The sequence below is a fragment of the Takifugu rubripes genome, chromosome 1, assembly GCF_901000725.2.
Source record: "Takifugu rubripes chromosome 1, fTakRub1.2, whole genome shotgun sequence".
Lineage (NCBI taxonomy): Eukaryota > Metazoa > Chordata > Actinopteri > Tetraodontiformes > Tetraodontidae > Takifugu > Takifugu rubripes.
In genome coordinates, this window is record NC_042285.1 from 25,069,913 (window position 1) to 25,085,305 (window position 15,393).

General features: G+C 42.7%; 1 protein-coding gene and 1 non-coding gene across 5 annotated transcripts; one reads left to right on the forward strand and one right to left on the reverse strand.

Annotated features, from left to right (window-relative positions):
* Positions 1-56: 56 nt before the first annotated feature.
* trnas-aga (transfer RNA serine (anticodon AGA)) lies at positions 57-138 on the reverse strand. The gene has a single exon. It is a non-coding gene; the product is annotated as a tRNA-Ser (tRNA).
* Positions 139-7,215: 7,077 nt separating this feature from the next.
* On the forward strand, positions 7,216-15,187 carry LOC101077160 (uncharacterized). Of its 4 annotated transcripts, none has more exons than XM_029836740.1 (7): positions 7,216-9,643; positions 9,719-10,254; positions 10,725-10,826; positions 12,439-12,495; positions 13,114-13,206; positions 13,711-13,896; positions 14,051-15,187. In XM_029836740.1, the coding sequence occupies exons 1-7, from the start codon at positions 8,017-8,019 to the stop codon at positions 14,177-14,179; spliced, it is 2,730 nt and encodes a 909-aa protein (XP_029692600.1). In that variant the 5' UTR covers positions 7,216-8,016; the 3' UTR covers positions 14,180-15,187. The 4 variants fall into 4 exon arrangements, 3 of the variants coding, with proteins under 3 accessions (XP_029692600.1, XP_029692593.1, XP_029692588.1); XM_029836733.1 differs by having other exon boundaries at positions 7,216-9,375; positions 9,442-10,254; XM_029836728.1 differs by having other exon boundaries at positions 7,217-10,254.
* Positions 15,188-15,393: the final 206 nt, after the last annotated feature.

Below are 15,393 nucleotides of genomic sequence, written 5' to 3' on the forward strand. Positions count from 1 at the left end.
GATGTAGACGGTAAATAACCAGATATAATTAAATATGTTGTGAGTAAAATGTCAGACGTTGTTGGCAGGATTCGAACCTGCGCGGGGAGACCCCAATGGATTTCTAGTCCATCGCCTTAACCACTCGGCCACAACAACCTGTTAAACCAATTGCGTCATTACATTTTCTCACAACGATTAAACAGCCTCAAAAGTTTCAAACCAAGTTCGCGGCGCTTTGGCCATCCAACTAGCAGCGAGCCTTCTTCTTCTTCTTGGAATTTATGTGAAGTACACACCGACAGAAAAATGCAACTCCTGCACTGGAGTATGTAACGTAATGATTCTTATTTAAAGAACGTTATATTCTCTATATTAAGCCTGTTTCTTGCATGGATACAAACACACGTTTCTCTCCAGCAGTCCATTCAGGCATCATTCGTTTCCCAGCTCCATCAATTTTGCCTTCATTCTAGAAGCAAGATGCTGAAGAGTCTCTTCTTTGTGAGTCCATTTTGTTGTTTTTGGAGTGCGGGGTTTTGTTTTCTGTGGTGCACTGATTGACGCCGCGCACCTTTATCAATTAACCTGTCCATACTTCGGCTCCTTCTCTTTACTTTTCACTGTCCTGTGCTGGCTGAGGACGGCATTACAGGATTGGGTGCAATTGTGCTGAAGCTGTGACTTGATTCCGTGTGCTGGATCGTCATTTGGTGCACGTTTTACCCCCCGCAGCGCAACAGGTGCGCCGTTTTTCGCAACCCCCCACATACAGTCTTTCTGGGGGTGCCGTGGGCCCCATTTATACCGCTGGAAGCCCGGCTGGGTGTGGTTGTACCTGTAAGGTAAGCTGCAGCCCTGTCCACCCCCTTTTCTGCTCCAGTAGTTTTGTGTTTGTGAAACTGTACCGTAAATTATTATTACCTTTTCTCATCTCACCAGCTCTGTGGTGCATTTCCACCTGTGTGACCTTAAACGTAATTAACATACCATGTCTTAATGCTCAGTACTCTAATCTGTCCTGTCTTTCCCAGTTCGTTTAACTGCCAGATCATGCATCATTCATTTCTAGTCCATTGCAGCTCCCATTAAAGCCCTGTAGATTACCTGGAGTGGCTCTTCAACTGCTCTCCACTCGAATCCCAAAGCACCTCATAAGAATTTGCACTTTCCTGCATTTGGCTTCAACAGTTCGAATATGATTTTTCCGTGTGTACTTTTCAAACACGAGGCTTAACGCTCTGCACTTTGTGTAAAGCATTATGATTTTATTGTCAAACACATGGGGTTTACCCTGTGTAAAGCTCTTTAGAATGGTTTATTGAGCATATTAACTAGCTTAGGGTAAGTTTAGGATTGTGATGAGTTTACTTTTTTAGGGGGAAGGCCTTTGTGGGCTGGCCTGACCGACCTCTCATGCTGTATTTCTTTTTGCCGTGCCATCAGTTGTTCGTGTTATAGTCTGTTGTTAGAGCTTCTTGTTTTGTTAAATTATTTGGCTTTTACACTTTGGCTGCTACATTTATCTTTGTGTTGGATTCCTTTTAGGTCTGTTTAGGGGGTCAAAACAAACCCCGTTCCAGTGTTTGTGTACAGGTGTACACATGCTCTCCTGGTTCATTGGATGTAATCCAGATGTTCCTGTTGATAAACAGCTTCAGACTGAGAGCTCAGGACTTTTTGTGGCCCTCATAATCATTCGGGTAGTCAATAGTTTGTCTGCTCCCCTCACTATGGATCTCCTGCGAGGCTTGGTGTACACAGCTGGAGCTGCTCCCTATAGTTGTTGGGCACAACATTGCAACACACTCCTGTTTCATGCCAGATGTGTTGTGAGCACAAAGCTGGGGATTTGTTACAGTGGGAAGGATCCAGCTGCTTTAAAATGTCAAAGTTCCAAGGGCAGACAGGAATCCTGCACTTACTGCAGTTTAGATAATCTCCAAGAAGTAATATTTGGAGTGTCAATATTATTATAGATATTATAATATCTTATTTTTGTGTGGTGCATTTTCATATTGTGTGAGAAGGATGTCCCTCATCCACTTTGGAGCCCACAGGAACATTCTTTGCCGGATATAGTTGAAAGGTTCAGGATGCGAGGTTGATTCGGTGGGATTTGGCGGATGAAACCAGTTCTGGGACAGATTTAGTCTAAGCTGGCCAGTACCTGACCTATGCACCTGCACAATGCACCTGAGGACTCTAGTGAATTGCTTAGACCCACCCAGTTTAACTCATTCAAAACAATTCTAAATAAACACAGTTGGAACAAATTACTCTACATAAATAAGAATAAGCATATGACAAACACACAAACAATGTAAAAACAATCAAACCAAACAGTCTCCTGGAGTAAAAGTGGGTTTTAAGACAAGTTTGAAATGTGGCCAGTGAATGGGGAGGTCTTCCCAGTGTTCCCAGTCTGCTTCATTGCTGGTCTCCATCTGGTGCACCCTGTTGAATATGTGCACTTATCCTCAGCATACAGAGGTGTCGCACCTGTCCACTTTCCCAGACTTTCTCACTTCTGCATATAAGGAGTCATGAAAAAAAAACACACTTTAAGAGAGGTATATTGCTAAACTATTATGGTAATTCTAATTACACCTCCCATAGTTTATAAATGGCTTCAAATTACCTGCCAGATTCAAACGTTGCTGGCAAGACTCCAACCTGGACGGGAGGATTCCATTGAAGTTCAAGTCCATCACCTTAATCGCTCGGCCACCACAACCTGAAGCTGTAGAACAATATTGGTCCATGTGGTGGCTGAAGCCTTCTTCTCTTATATGTTGGGTGAATATCAAATGACTCACATGGGCTGAAGCAATGTACTGACTTTGTAAAGGAGTCCACTTTGTTGTTTAACTCTATAACTTGTTTAACTCTATTCAATCAGAAGATGGCAGCACTGTTCCAGTCATCTGATAACTGGATCTGATTTTCAGCCATCGCACCATTCAGCCTGTTCACTGCACGAGCTTTGGACTAATTTGCCGCTTTGCAGAGGTTTTGTAATTGATATATTTGCAACCTTTAAAAAGGATCAAACAACCCTTTATTGGGCAGTATGATGATGAGAAAACACAGTTGAGAAATCCACTTTGTTTAAATTTTTATGTCAGAAGATGGCAGCACTGTTACAGTACCAGCCTGTTCCATCCTGCTCTTGGACCAACTCATGGCTGCTGCCCAGAAAAAAAGGACTAGAGAGACTCCAGTTTTTAATTTCACATGTAGCTGCAGCCAACTAAGGGGAAAGTCTTTAAGCAAACTGGATTTGAAAATATCCAGACCCAATGCTACTGCTGCTATTAATGGGGATAAAGCAACGTAAAAAGAAAAAATCCCATGATGACAAAATTTCAGTCAGAAATGAAGAAAACCAGAAGTAATTATATTTCCAAACATGGACTGACATTAGGGGTAGTGCTGTCACCTCACAGCAGAAAGGTTAGAAAGGTTAGAAGCCCTCCACACCAAGGTTAGAACCCCCCACCCAGAACAGAAAGGCCCCTGGCCTCCAGGATCCTTTCTGTGTGGGGGGTTACATATTCTCCCCATGTTTGCGCAGGTTCTCTCTGGCTGCTCTTTTGGGGAACAGTACATTGGAGACTCCATATTGACCTCAGTATATGGTTGTTTTTGTCTGTTAGCACAACAATGGGCTGGTAACGTATCCAGGGAGAACCCACCCTCTCGCTAGAAGGCAGCTCAGATACGCACCCCTTAAATGCAGTTCTAGAAGATGGAAGAACAAAATCAAAGCGCAGTGTGACCTGAATGATGCCTCATTCTGGGGCAAGGCTTTGAGAAGTGGGTCATCAGAATGACAATGACATGGTCCAGTAGTCATGCTGGTCTAATGCTTTGTGCACAGCTAGTACACATAGACATACAGACAAAATAAACTTTAAAGCACAGAAGCCTCAGCTGTAATAAATGCCACGCTGCTATATTAGTTGTTGGACAACTAGTCAAGACAAATAGGAACCTGAGCATTTTCAAGGTGCAAAGGCTTTTCAACATCGGTCCGACCTGACCCAAATCCAGGTATGGTCACAGGAACCATTAGCTTTGGCGGGGTGAGAAGCAAGTTGTCAGATTGTAACAGGATATCAGATGTCACTGTGGAGGAAAGTCGGTCGTGAGAGGCCTCATTCTCTTCGCGTCCAGACGGAAATAGAAGTAGAAGCATGTTCCGGCTGAAAGGGGCTTGGATAAGCCCCTTTCAGCTAAGTAGGCTAAAACACACTGTTGCCTGAGAGGTCACTGCTGCTGCTCAGAAATGCTGTAACCTCATTAACAGTGTCGCGGCCTCTATGAGAAAGACGCGTCGGAAATCTTGCAATATTGTGCATATAACACATTTCTGCAACTAGAACAACTTTAGGGGTGTATAATGATGCATTTTTTGTTTTTTACTTGTTGTTTAATGCACTTATATGTGTTCTTTCATTTTGAGGACATGCTACAATCGTATCACATTTCTCCCTTATTTTTAGCTACTAATTGCTGGACGGTAGGGACAGTTGTTATTAAGCCTGTCCATCACTACGGTCCAAACTGATATAGTGCTGTATAAGCATTTACAACAACAGCTGCTCACATGGTGCTGTGAAAAGAAAATAAACTTTGACATCGTAAATTTGTCATTGCTAAAATACATGTGATAATATCAAATTTATTCACCATTTAAGTTGTCAACATGCATCCTGCTGTGCGTGATGACTATTGGTGGTTTGTAAATATCTGCTAATGTGTAAAAAGAAAACCTACCTGTTTTGTGGCATAAATGGTTGAAATAAATGCATCACAATGAGAAAACAAAAGTGATTGAGGCTATTGTTGTGTGTATGGAAATCAGCAGGAACAGGATATGTGACAGCAGCATTATTATTTCAGAATCAAGTTTCAGAATTAAAGGACCTTTGAAATTGATACATAAAGAAGAAATAACATTGCAGATGGAAGAGGATGGAAAATAGGCTGCACGTCCTCTGTAGCCAAGTGAAATTGTGACCAGCTTGCTGTGGTTTCTACACTATGAATTAGTACACATGTCAGGCCTTTGCAGCTGTCTGTGTTCACGGCCCTCTGGGGGTATTAAGTCTTCATGTTCAGGCACTGCTAGTCAATGGCACTCTCTTATTTCATGGGTTAATGGGTGCTTTATGGCCGATTCCTTGCCAACCCCCCGCCCCCCTTCCCCCCAAAAAGAGCAGTATTCCTAATGTATCCCTTTCGTTTGGTGGCTAAAGAGTTCCTTTTACTTGGACTTTTGCAGGTATTTCCCTAATTTGAACTGTCTGGATTTAGGATGTTAAGAGAAGCCATGTCTCTCCTCTACCATAGCATCAAGTATGTATAATTTCAAAACAAGGCGCAAAAGGGAACCTAAATAAAACGTTGCAATGTTTTAAATTGGGCAGTGCCTCTTTTTTGGGACTTGAACTCATTCTATCAGAGGCCAGCTGTCTGTGCAGCACATGATTCTCTTTTTGTTGACATATGCAGTATAGACATGGCGCAGAGGTTTTGGCAATGACGTGATGCTATCAGAGGGTAGTCGGTGTCTGTCGGAGGTTTTAGTGCCTTAACTGAAGCAGCCACGTGTCGGTGCAGACATAAGTCAACATCTGCGGGCATAGTTGTAGGTAACACTGCAAGCTTTCGTTTCCTGGACAACCATCTGGTAGCAGCGCATTGAACTAAATATATAAAAAGTGCAAAGTGTCATGATTAACCTCTGTCAGTCAGGCTATTCTTAGTGATGAACCGTGATGTTTTTAACCTCGAGAGACTTCGCCTGCCTTGCTCCTTCAGATGGGCTCATGCACAAACTTTTCGTCTTGGGATCCAGAGAAGGATGTGGGATCATGCGTGGCCTATAAGGACTGCTCTCCGGTGGTTGCATCCACTTTCACCCGCAGTTGATAGAAGCAGTCAACAGGCCAAAGCCCCAGTGAACGACATGCAAAAGTAGGTCAGCCGTGTCCAGGATGAAGCTGAAACTGGACTGTGTATGAAGGTTAATAAAGATTGTTTTACATGTCGTTAGTTGTCGCTCCGGCTCGCTTTCTGTCGAGGTGATATGCTGTTATGTTGTTTAATCACAATTGATTTTCTACATGCTTTATTTCTTTTATCCATCCATAAAAAGTAAAAGATGTAATACATCATACATCTTTGCCAAATAAATATCAATTAAATGAAAGTAATATTGAGGAAAAAAGTCTTTAAACCCAGTTTTAACATCACTATAGCAACCATGGAAACCCCTGCTCAGGATCCCCTGCACCAGTATCACCATTGACATCATGGCCTGTTTCATGGCTCATTTAACCTCCGATATGGTTACTCAACAATGAAGATTAAAATATGAACAAAAAAGAGATTGTAAGTATCCTTGACATTATGAACAGCCGTCATATGAAGAAAAAAATTGCCCCCCTAAATTCATATAAATCATTTCATGTCACAAATATGCATCAATTGCACATTTGCACCTAAAGCAGGCCGATCGGGTAGTGACGTGCACTCTCATGTGAGCGGCATGCTAATGCCTCAGATGACAGCTCTGGCTGGCCGTCAGCGCTAGGCTAATTTGTCATCGGAGGTTTTGTCTTTCTTTGAGAGCAGCGACTCTCATCGCTCAGACTCTGGTCAGGAGCATGTTTCCTGCCATATGTACCAGTAGTTGAAGTTGTTTTACATGTGTGTTTGGACATATATGTTTCATGCACGTGGCTTTCGACCCACTTTGGAAACACGTTTATTAACCTTCAATGTTGTAGATCTCCAGTCAGCTGATGGGACGTGTTTAGTGTGGTCCGACCAACACTAGTAGGAAAAGTTGATATGATCTGGAGTGAAAGATTTTAAGTGCCCGTTCTCCTCGATGACTCTATTAATTTATCTTTTTAGTCCCATTTTCTGATGACTATTATCACCAGCTTGTGTGATTTCGTCACAGACCTTCTACTTTACAGCAACTTTGGTTGAGTTGAGTTGAAGAAATGTTAATCTAAAAACGAAAAATGTTAAAATGTTATTTTCTGAGTTACGCTTTGAAGTATTTTGAACTGATTTCTTCTGGTTTGATTGTGACATGGTTTAACAGAACCACATAAAAACAATGAAAAGAAGAAAATTCTTCCAGAATTTCTTTTTTTACTGATAATTTTGAGGGCTGAAACGTAAACCTAAAGTTTTGTTATGCAATGTCTTTTAACCTTTTGCTGCACAACCAAAATAACCATGTGCAAGCAATCCACAACATGACAGATCACAGTAGGAGGTCCTGCTGACAGGCCAGAGAGATGCACAGCTCAGATACACTGGATCGGTCCCAGCAGCCACTCGTAGATCAACAACATGTGACTGAACTGAATAATAAAATATCATCATTAAACACACAGTTAGTGTTGTTACTAATTCAGCTCAGAAGTATCACAATGTCAGTAGATTCACTGATCATCTGCCGTTGCTGTGATGACAGAACTCTGCTCTTATCTATCTAATCTATCTGATCTATCTTATCTGCTCTGAGTCCCACAGAAAGGGCACTTTTTGTTTCTGTGCAGCCGACAAAACTACATATGGTTAAAACGAACATATTCATGTTAAACGACACAACTTTTGGCAGTCACGCGTTAAAGATCAAGTTCTCAGGGGTCTGTTTCACATTGATGCCTCAGTTCAGCCTTTTATAGAGATTTGATATTCTAGAAGTTATTTGTCACATCTTTCCAAGTCCTTAAAATAAATTGCTTGGTGTCTCGCAAAGGTGGGAGGGGTTGAGTCAAGTACTAGGGTCAGTTTTGGTTGTGGCAACCTGTCATGTCAGTGTGCACGCTGCTCTGGTTGCTGTTGCTCTCAGACCGGTTGAGGTCTGCACAACTCCCCCACCAGCTGTGTGAATGCCCGTGAATGGACCCGTCAGTCGTCTGTGAGCCTTTTGGACTTGGACTCTGCAGGATCCTGACCTGCATGGACTAAGAACTTGGGACAGTCCAGCCTCAGAAGCTTCAGATGTATCTGGAAAACTCCATGCAAGGTACAGTCTCCGGAGAAGAGGAGCAGTCAGCTGAAGCCATGATCACTGAACAGTGCCAGCTTCCAAAAGAGGCCGCTACAGATTTAACCGATCTATTAAAACAAAGGGATAAATCTGCAATCGAGGCTGTTGTGGAATACGCAGAACAGACTGTCCAAAGAGAAGTCGAGCCCTCAGTCTTTCATGTGGAACTTCAGATGACCAGGGATGAAGATGAGTCCTTTCCACATTGTGACCATCTCCCCGAGAGCTTAACCAGCGATGCCTTTTTCGAGTCTGATGAGTTTGGTGATAAGTGCGAGACCTCTAGGTTAAGCCAACCACTCAGTGAATGTGACCAACACAGCGAGGGTATTAGACCTTGTAAGTCCTGCCAGCATTGTGCTAATCATAGCACGGTTACCAACTGTTTTCCTTGCAGCGAACATCAGACAGAAGCGCTTCAGTTATCTCAGCAATGCGAAGCATTTGATCATCACTTTGACCGTGAGCCAAACAAATGGGCAGCGATCTGTAAGGAGTTTGAACAGTGCGACACGCCTGAGTCCACCCTTGTACCTGCAGACCCGCTCGCCGTACATCAGCAGCACGACTGCTTTGACTCTGAGCCAGAATTATCCGTGAAGGACTCTGAGGAAAGCACCATCAATGGTTGCACGCCGAACACATTGGATTCCCTGGACTCACTGGAGTCTGAACTTGATGAAAATGAAGAGAGTGATGAGGCTGAGCACGACGAAACTGATGAGGAGATCCCAGGATTCTCGCATTTCAACGCACCAGCACACGTTTATTCAGATGACCGTGAAGCGAGCGAATGCTGTGATGCGTACAAGTTAAGGAAAGCAAACATGTCCTGCGTCGACTACAATGAGTGTGTGAAGGGTTACTTTGTGATTAGCCACTATAAACCAAGTGTTACCTCAGAGCAGTGGAACTCTGACATGTCGTCAGAGTTCTTCTCAGAAGAAGATGGCTCGTCCTACTGCTCTTCTGTTGAAACCAAATCCTTTAAGACTTGTCTTGATGGAAGTATTCCTTCAGATCCTTGCTCGGATTCATCTGGGGAATCTGATAAAGGAGCCCAGGAGGACTCAAGTGATGAGCAGACGCAGTGGGAATCTTTCGAAGATGAAGATGAAGAAATAGAGCAACGCCACCTGAATGCGTGTCAAGAGGAGGGATTGAAAACGCCAGTTGATATAGTTATCGAGGACTATTTTGATCTTTTTGACAGCGGTGAATATTACGGACACACTTTTCTCCAGAAGACGCAGTATATCTCATGCTTCGATGGGGGGGATATCGATGCTCGCCTGCACCTTCAGTCTCAGGTACACAAGCAAACCGAATACGAGTGTAAAGAAAACAGTGCGAAAACTGAACAGTACACTGTCCAGGACAGTGACCCTTCCTGTGATGTCCTGGAAGGTGCAGCAGAAGAGGAAGGTCTGAGGGACGATACCTCATCTGGGTCAATGAAGGACCCAGACGAATGCATGCAAGAGTGGGGTTCAAGTTTAGCTGACGATGAAACGGAGTGCGACGAGGCAGAGGAGGATCGAACCTGTGAGTTTTACGACCAAGTGTCTGAAGACAAAGGTGCCAATTCCACTCTGCCCGGTCCTGCTGATGAAAGAATGTTTGCACCATTTATAAATGACATTTCTGTTGAAGGTGATGCTTATGAAGATGAACTCTCCCATGTGCAGAATGACAACACTACCTTCACCCCTGGTCCTTTAGAGACTCTGCTGTCTGATTGCACAAAAACCTGTGAATTTGAGGAACTGGCATGCTCAGAAATGGAACCATATTGGTCACTTGTTGAAGAAAACGAACAGCGTGACCCTGGAGTTGAAGAATATTATGCATATCAGATAAGAAGCATCCAGTCCTCTAATAAACATGATCTGAACGGTCTTGTAAACAACAGGCCATGCCACCAAATAAACCAGCTGAATCAGAATGGAGAACAAGCAACCGCCCTTCCGACTACACAATCAGCTGGTGACTGTGGGTCGAACCAAATATTCAAAGCATTAAAGCCACCTTCAGGCATCATTCACAGTGTTGTCTCAGAACTTACAAATAGTGAGGAAGAAGATACACACGAGGCCACGGAACAGACTGGCGACACAGATGAGGAGGAGTTTGATGACGAGACCTCCGAATTTTGCGAATGCGAGTACTGCATCCCTCCGGACGAGCAGGTATCGCTCATCGGTGCAGATTCAGAGTAGGAGAATTGTCAATACTGCTGATCTATTCTTACACTACTGAGACCGTACTACCGACCGCGGCGATGAATAAGATACAGGAGATCTCAGCCTGACAGATTGCGCGGTATTTGTGTCAGACTCCAGCTCTGCCATTATCGTCACGTGGCGGTCACCCGACACGGATCGCACATGCGGCGAGCCTCACTGGCAGCCAGTTTGGTCACACCAACTTGTTTTCAGCAGTATAATAACGTTAACAAACACTGATCTCTGACCACCTGCTGAAGGATGAAACATTAACACGCTCCATCAACATGGCAGCAGCTGTCGGGTCTAAACCCTGTAGTCCCGCCACTCTTAAGGAAACACAAATAAGTTCAAGGGCACAAATTAAGATGCACTTGTGCTTGGTGCTTGGTGTACAAAAACAGCATAATACAGATTTATAACTTTATCTGCAGGTTCCAGTCAAACCGCTGCTTCCCCCGACTGAGTCACACGATGCAAAAAAGATCTGTGTTGTCATCGATTTGGACGAAACACTCGTGCACAGTTCATTTACGGTGAGTTTGTCCATCTGACTTATCGTTGTCTTATGTCTTTATCATCTGTTAAACTGAGTTTGTGCAGTAAATAAGTTAGTTACCGTTGACATTCAACATCGAGCGTTTTCTTTTTTTCCTTCTAGTCATGAATTTCAATAATAATTTGTTATATTTTTATAGTTTAATAATGGCAGAAGCCACCACTGCCAGTTGAGTGTATGTTCTGTAGATCTAGTTAGCAAAGACAGCGGGCTCTCAGTATTTGGACGGCACCCACTACTTGGAAATCTGGAGTCACTGGAACCTTATTCCATCGATTTATGGTGTTTACACTCATTGGGAAGCTCTCCCATTCCTACTATTTTAAAAAAATAAAAATCAACTGACCACCAACAACCACTTCACCGCCTGATCGTAAATCGTGTTAATGAGAGGGCTACTATATTCAGCCTCACAGGAGCCAGACGATTGGGTGTCGACCTTATCAGAGGTCAAAGGTCAAAATTAGTGATGGAAGTTCTGAAAGTGTTCCTAAAACTTTTTCCTCTCTTATCCTATACACACCATGTGTACCAGCAGACAAAGATAGCTGATGCATTAAAGTTGAATTTTTAGTGTTATAATCTGTTTACTTCTTCATTAACTGAATGTTTTAAATTGTCCGACTGGCTACTCATTGAGTGTCAAAGCAAACAAACCACTGTCGAGCTTTGGGTAGCACAACAAAATAGCAGGAGGATTTGCACGACATCATCTTGCATATTTTTAGGAGGCACTTGATGTATATTTATCTTGAAAGCTGACTAAGCTTCAGTCTGTGCTCATCAGCCCGATACATCAATCTTACAGAGCCGTTCTACTTATTACAATAATATTATCAACAGCGGTTTTACTAATATCGTATAATATTGAAGGTCCTTGTTATGGACTTCCTGTTCATCCCATCCTTTAAAGGCAGCATCCAAGGAACAAAGTAATCAATGCCCCAAGGTGCTCATGTCAGGACATTATGTAATGAATTCCATGTGATGTTTGGACCTTCTTAGGTCACAGACTGTCCAAAAGGATGTCACTGGATATCACCCTGAAGTGTAGTAAACAGTGTCAGTGTCTGCGAACTCCATGCTCAACAGAACGCTGATAATCAGAATATTTATTCCTGTGACATACATTCTAACTATAGTGTTAAAACAATATCGGTTCTTAATCATCACTGAGGTTTGATTTGATGGACTGTTTCATGCTTCCTAACAATCGACCCAAAGTACCCAGCTGATCAAAACGTGCATTTAGTTTGCCATATGTAATGTAAAACTGGTTTGTGAGCAGAACATATGCGCGCATGCAGTGGATTACCTCACCGTATACTTATTTCAGCCACTCTGTAATGCCTTATTTAGCACACACTTTAGCTCTATACCAACATTTGAGAAGATACCTCAGGTGTGAGACCTACCTCAATAAATCACGTGTATTTATGAGCCTTCTCACTTTCTGTAGAGCCTGTATTTCCTTGATGGAACCACAGAGTGGTATTATTTACAGTGCTATTTAAGAGGCTGCTGCAACATATCCGCGGCTACATCACTGACTAAATGTAAATCTGTGCATGCGCCCCTTTTCCCAACAGCCGGTGAGCGATGCTGATTTTATCATTCCAGTGGAAATTGAGGGAACAGTTCACCAGGTAGGCACTTTTACTATCTTCTCTACTTTCTGTGTTCATCAAAAGTCAGCAGCCTGGCACACACAAGCTGTGATCCGACCACTAGTTAGCTTCACGCACCCGCAAAACCAAAAGTTGACATTTTCAACAACCCTCCGTGGTACACTGTGCTCCACGGCCCTGACAGGATGAGGCCTTGCTGTGTTGATGGTACTCAGCAGCAGGTGGCTATTTCCATATCCTGAGGGAATGAGACAACCTCGCCGGGCTTCTCAGAACTCACTCACCATCAATCTCACGTGGTGGCAGACATTTTATCCGTCTTATTGGAGACGTTAAACTTCAGTCCATTTTACTGGGCCTTGACAGAGGTCAACGACCTATGCAAAGTGTAGGGTCCGTTTCAATTAAACGGGGATAGACCTGTTTAAGTGGGGAAAAGCCTCTTCAGAGTGGCAGCAGACCCAGTGGGAATAACAGGGAGCATTCTGGAATCAAATTACTGCTATTAGAATAAGTGATTACTGTAAACAGTTCTGGTACACATTGTGTATTATATTTTCAGCATGCTTATAACAACATTATCGTGTGATTTAGCTGCGATTTTGATGCCTTTGTGCCTTTCGTGTCTCCATCCAGGTGTATGTATTAAAGAGACCCCACGTCGACGAATTCCTCAAGAGAATGGGAGAATTGTTCGAGTGCGTTTTGTTCACTGCCAGTTTATCCAAGGTCAGACTGCCCAACTATCAGATGTACACTAATTTTTGACTGTTTTTTTTGACAGGCTGGCTTTTATGTCACAAACGTGGATATTCAGACTTGATTCAATCAGTAACGTGACACGTGTTGTTTCAAAACATACTTACTGGAAGCCCAGCATGACCTCCTGCATGCATGCTCATACTTTGAGCTATATTTATGATGCCTGTCAGACGACCGAAAAGACATTTTAACCTCTAACATTTACTTCAAACAGTCAAGCTTGTTCTTTTTTGAAGAGCTTGCTTAACTTTAAGTGCTCACTCGTGATTTATTAGGTTTCAGCTGCCAGAATCTGCAGCGTACGACACTATCCATACTGTCCCCCTGTACTGTATGCACACTGTTGTCACAGACGGTCAATGCTCAATGACATGTTTTACCTCCATGCATACACATTTAGTTTTTTCCCCAGTTTGCAGATCTACCTCAGGCCTTAATTGTCTTCTTTTTGTGCTTTTGCTGCTACTTCAGTATGCAGATCCGGTTTCAGACATGTTGGACACATGGGGTGCTTTCAGGAACCGACTCTTTCGGGAGTCGTGTGTTTTCCACAAGGGGAATTATGTGAAAGACCTGAGCCGTTTAGGACGAGACCTGGACAAGGTCATTATTATTGACAACTCGCCGGTATCCTACATCTTTCAACCCGAAAATGCAGTAAGTTTACATCTGTTTTGCTGGATTCAACATTTGTGTTACTACTTTGTATTTAATAACTTCTCTCTATATAATATGATACAATAATTGCTGTGATGATACACACTTTATGGGTTATTATTCAGCTTGGCACATCTCTTTTTTAACTGCGCAGGTTCCAGTCGTGTCCTGGTTTGATGACAAGTCCGATACCGAGCTCCTCGACCTCATCCCATTTTTCGAGAGACTCAGCCAAGCAGATGACATCTACCCTTTTCTGACAGAGCAGAGAACTTCAGGCTAACGGACCGAGGATATTAGGACAAAAGCGATTGACGGCAGGCGTCGTCACGGGACCACGGAGGATGGCGGGTCACTGGTTCCACACCGCTTCCAACCAAGGACCACTCTGCGTAGAAACCTGTCATTCATCGCGTTATATTCATGCCGTTACATATAAGCTTACTGTTTAATGCATGAGAGCGGGGCTTCCACCAAAAGCCCAAAGCAACTGTCACACTGACTGGTTTAGTTTTGTTGTTTTGAGACACCTTGTTTGGAAAGCAGGGAAATGCTGCATATGATGGTATGCTTGAAGACGTGTCTGATGGTTTGAGCCAAAGCAGGAGCAGATGTTGGTCTGTCTGCTGCTAATGTGATAGTGCTCAGCCTGCCTGTTCTACCTGCGTGACCTGATGAGGCCCTGTCCTGTTATTCAGGCTAACAGCGTTGCTTTGCTTTCATAATGTACTGTGCAAAACACCAGAAGAGTTTAGATCAATAAATGAGGAGACAGAAACATCAAAAAGGCTGCAGAAATGATATGCTTTAAAGTGATGTATATATTAAACATTTGTATTTAGACTGAAAGGAGAGAAATAATGATAATAATAGTCATACAGTGAATATTAATCATTGTTGATCTACTTGCACTCACAGCTAATTACACAGAATTTAAAGTCACATTGTTTTTGCACTGGGACACTTCTGAACATCTGGACTTGATTTTAGTTTTATTTTAACTGTTTAATGCTTTGCATTTTTATCTGAAGTTGAAAGACGTAGCGTGCAGTCTGTGACTGATGCAGTTGTTAATTTAATCTTGAATCTTCCGTCAGATACCTTGTTGATGTTTCATTTACAATGATATTAATAATTTTATTTAAATTCCCATGACCTTTCAGAGCATAAGCTGTCCTAAAGAAAAAAGTTAAACATTTTATTTCAACATTGTGAAAAGAAACTGGCTCAAGTTTTGGTTGCTGGGCTTTAATCTGCTGACAATGTACACATTAAAAATGTGATACTTTAACATTGTGTCTATTTTTTTTTATACAATACTTTACCACGTCTATTATACATTATCAGACTGTATTAGAATGTCCCAACACAACACCTATTGACTTAACATGAGCTGAAGAATGGTGGGCAGTGAAGGATCATATATTGCAGTTGTCTATATCTATGTGTTGCAATTTTCTGGAGTTTTAGATGCAGGAACAACAATAACACCAAATT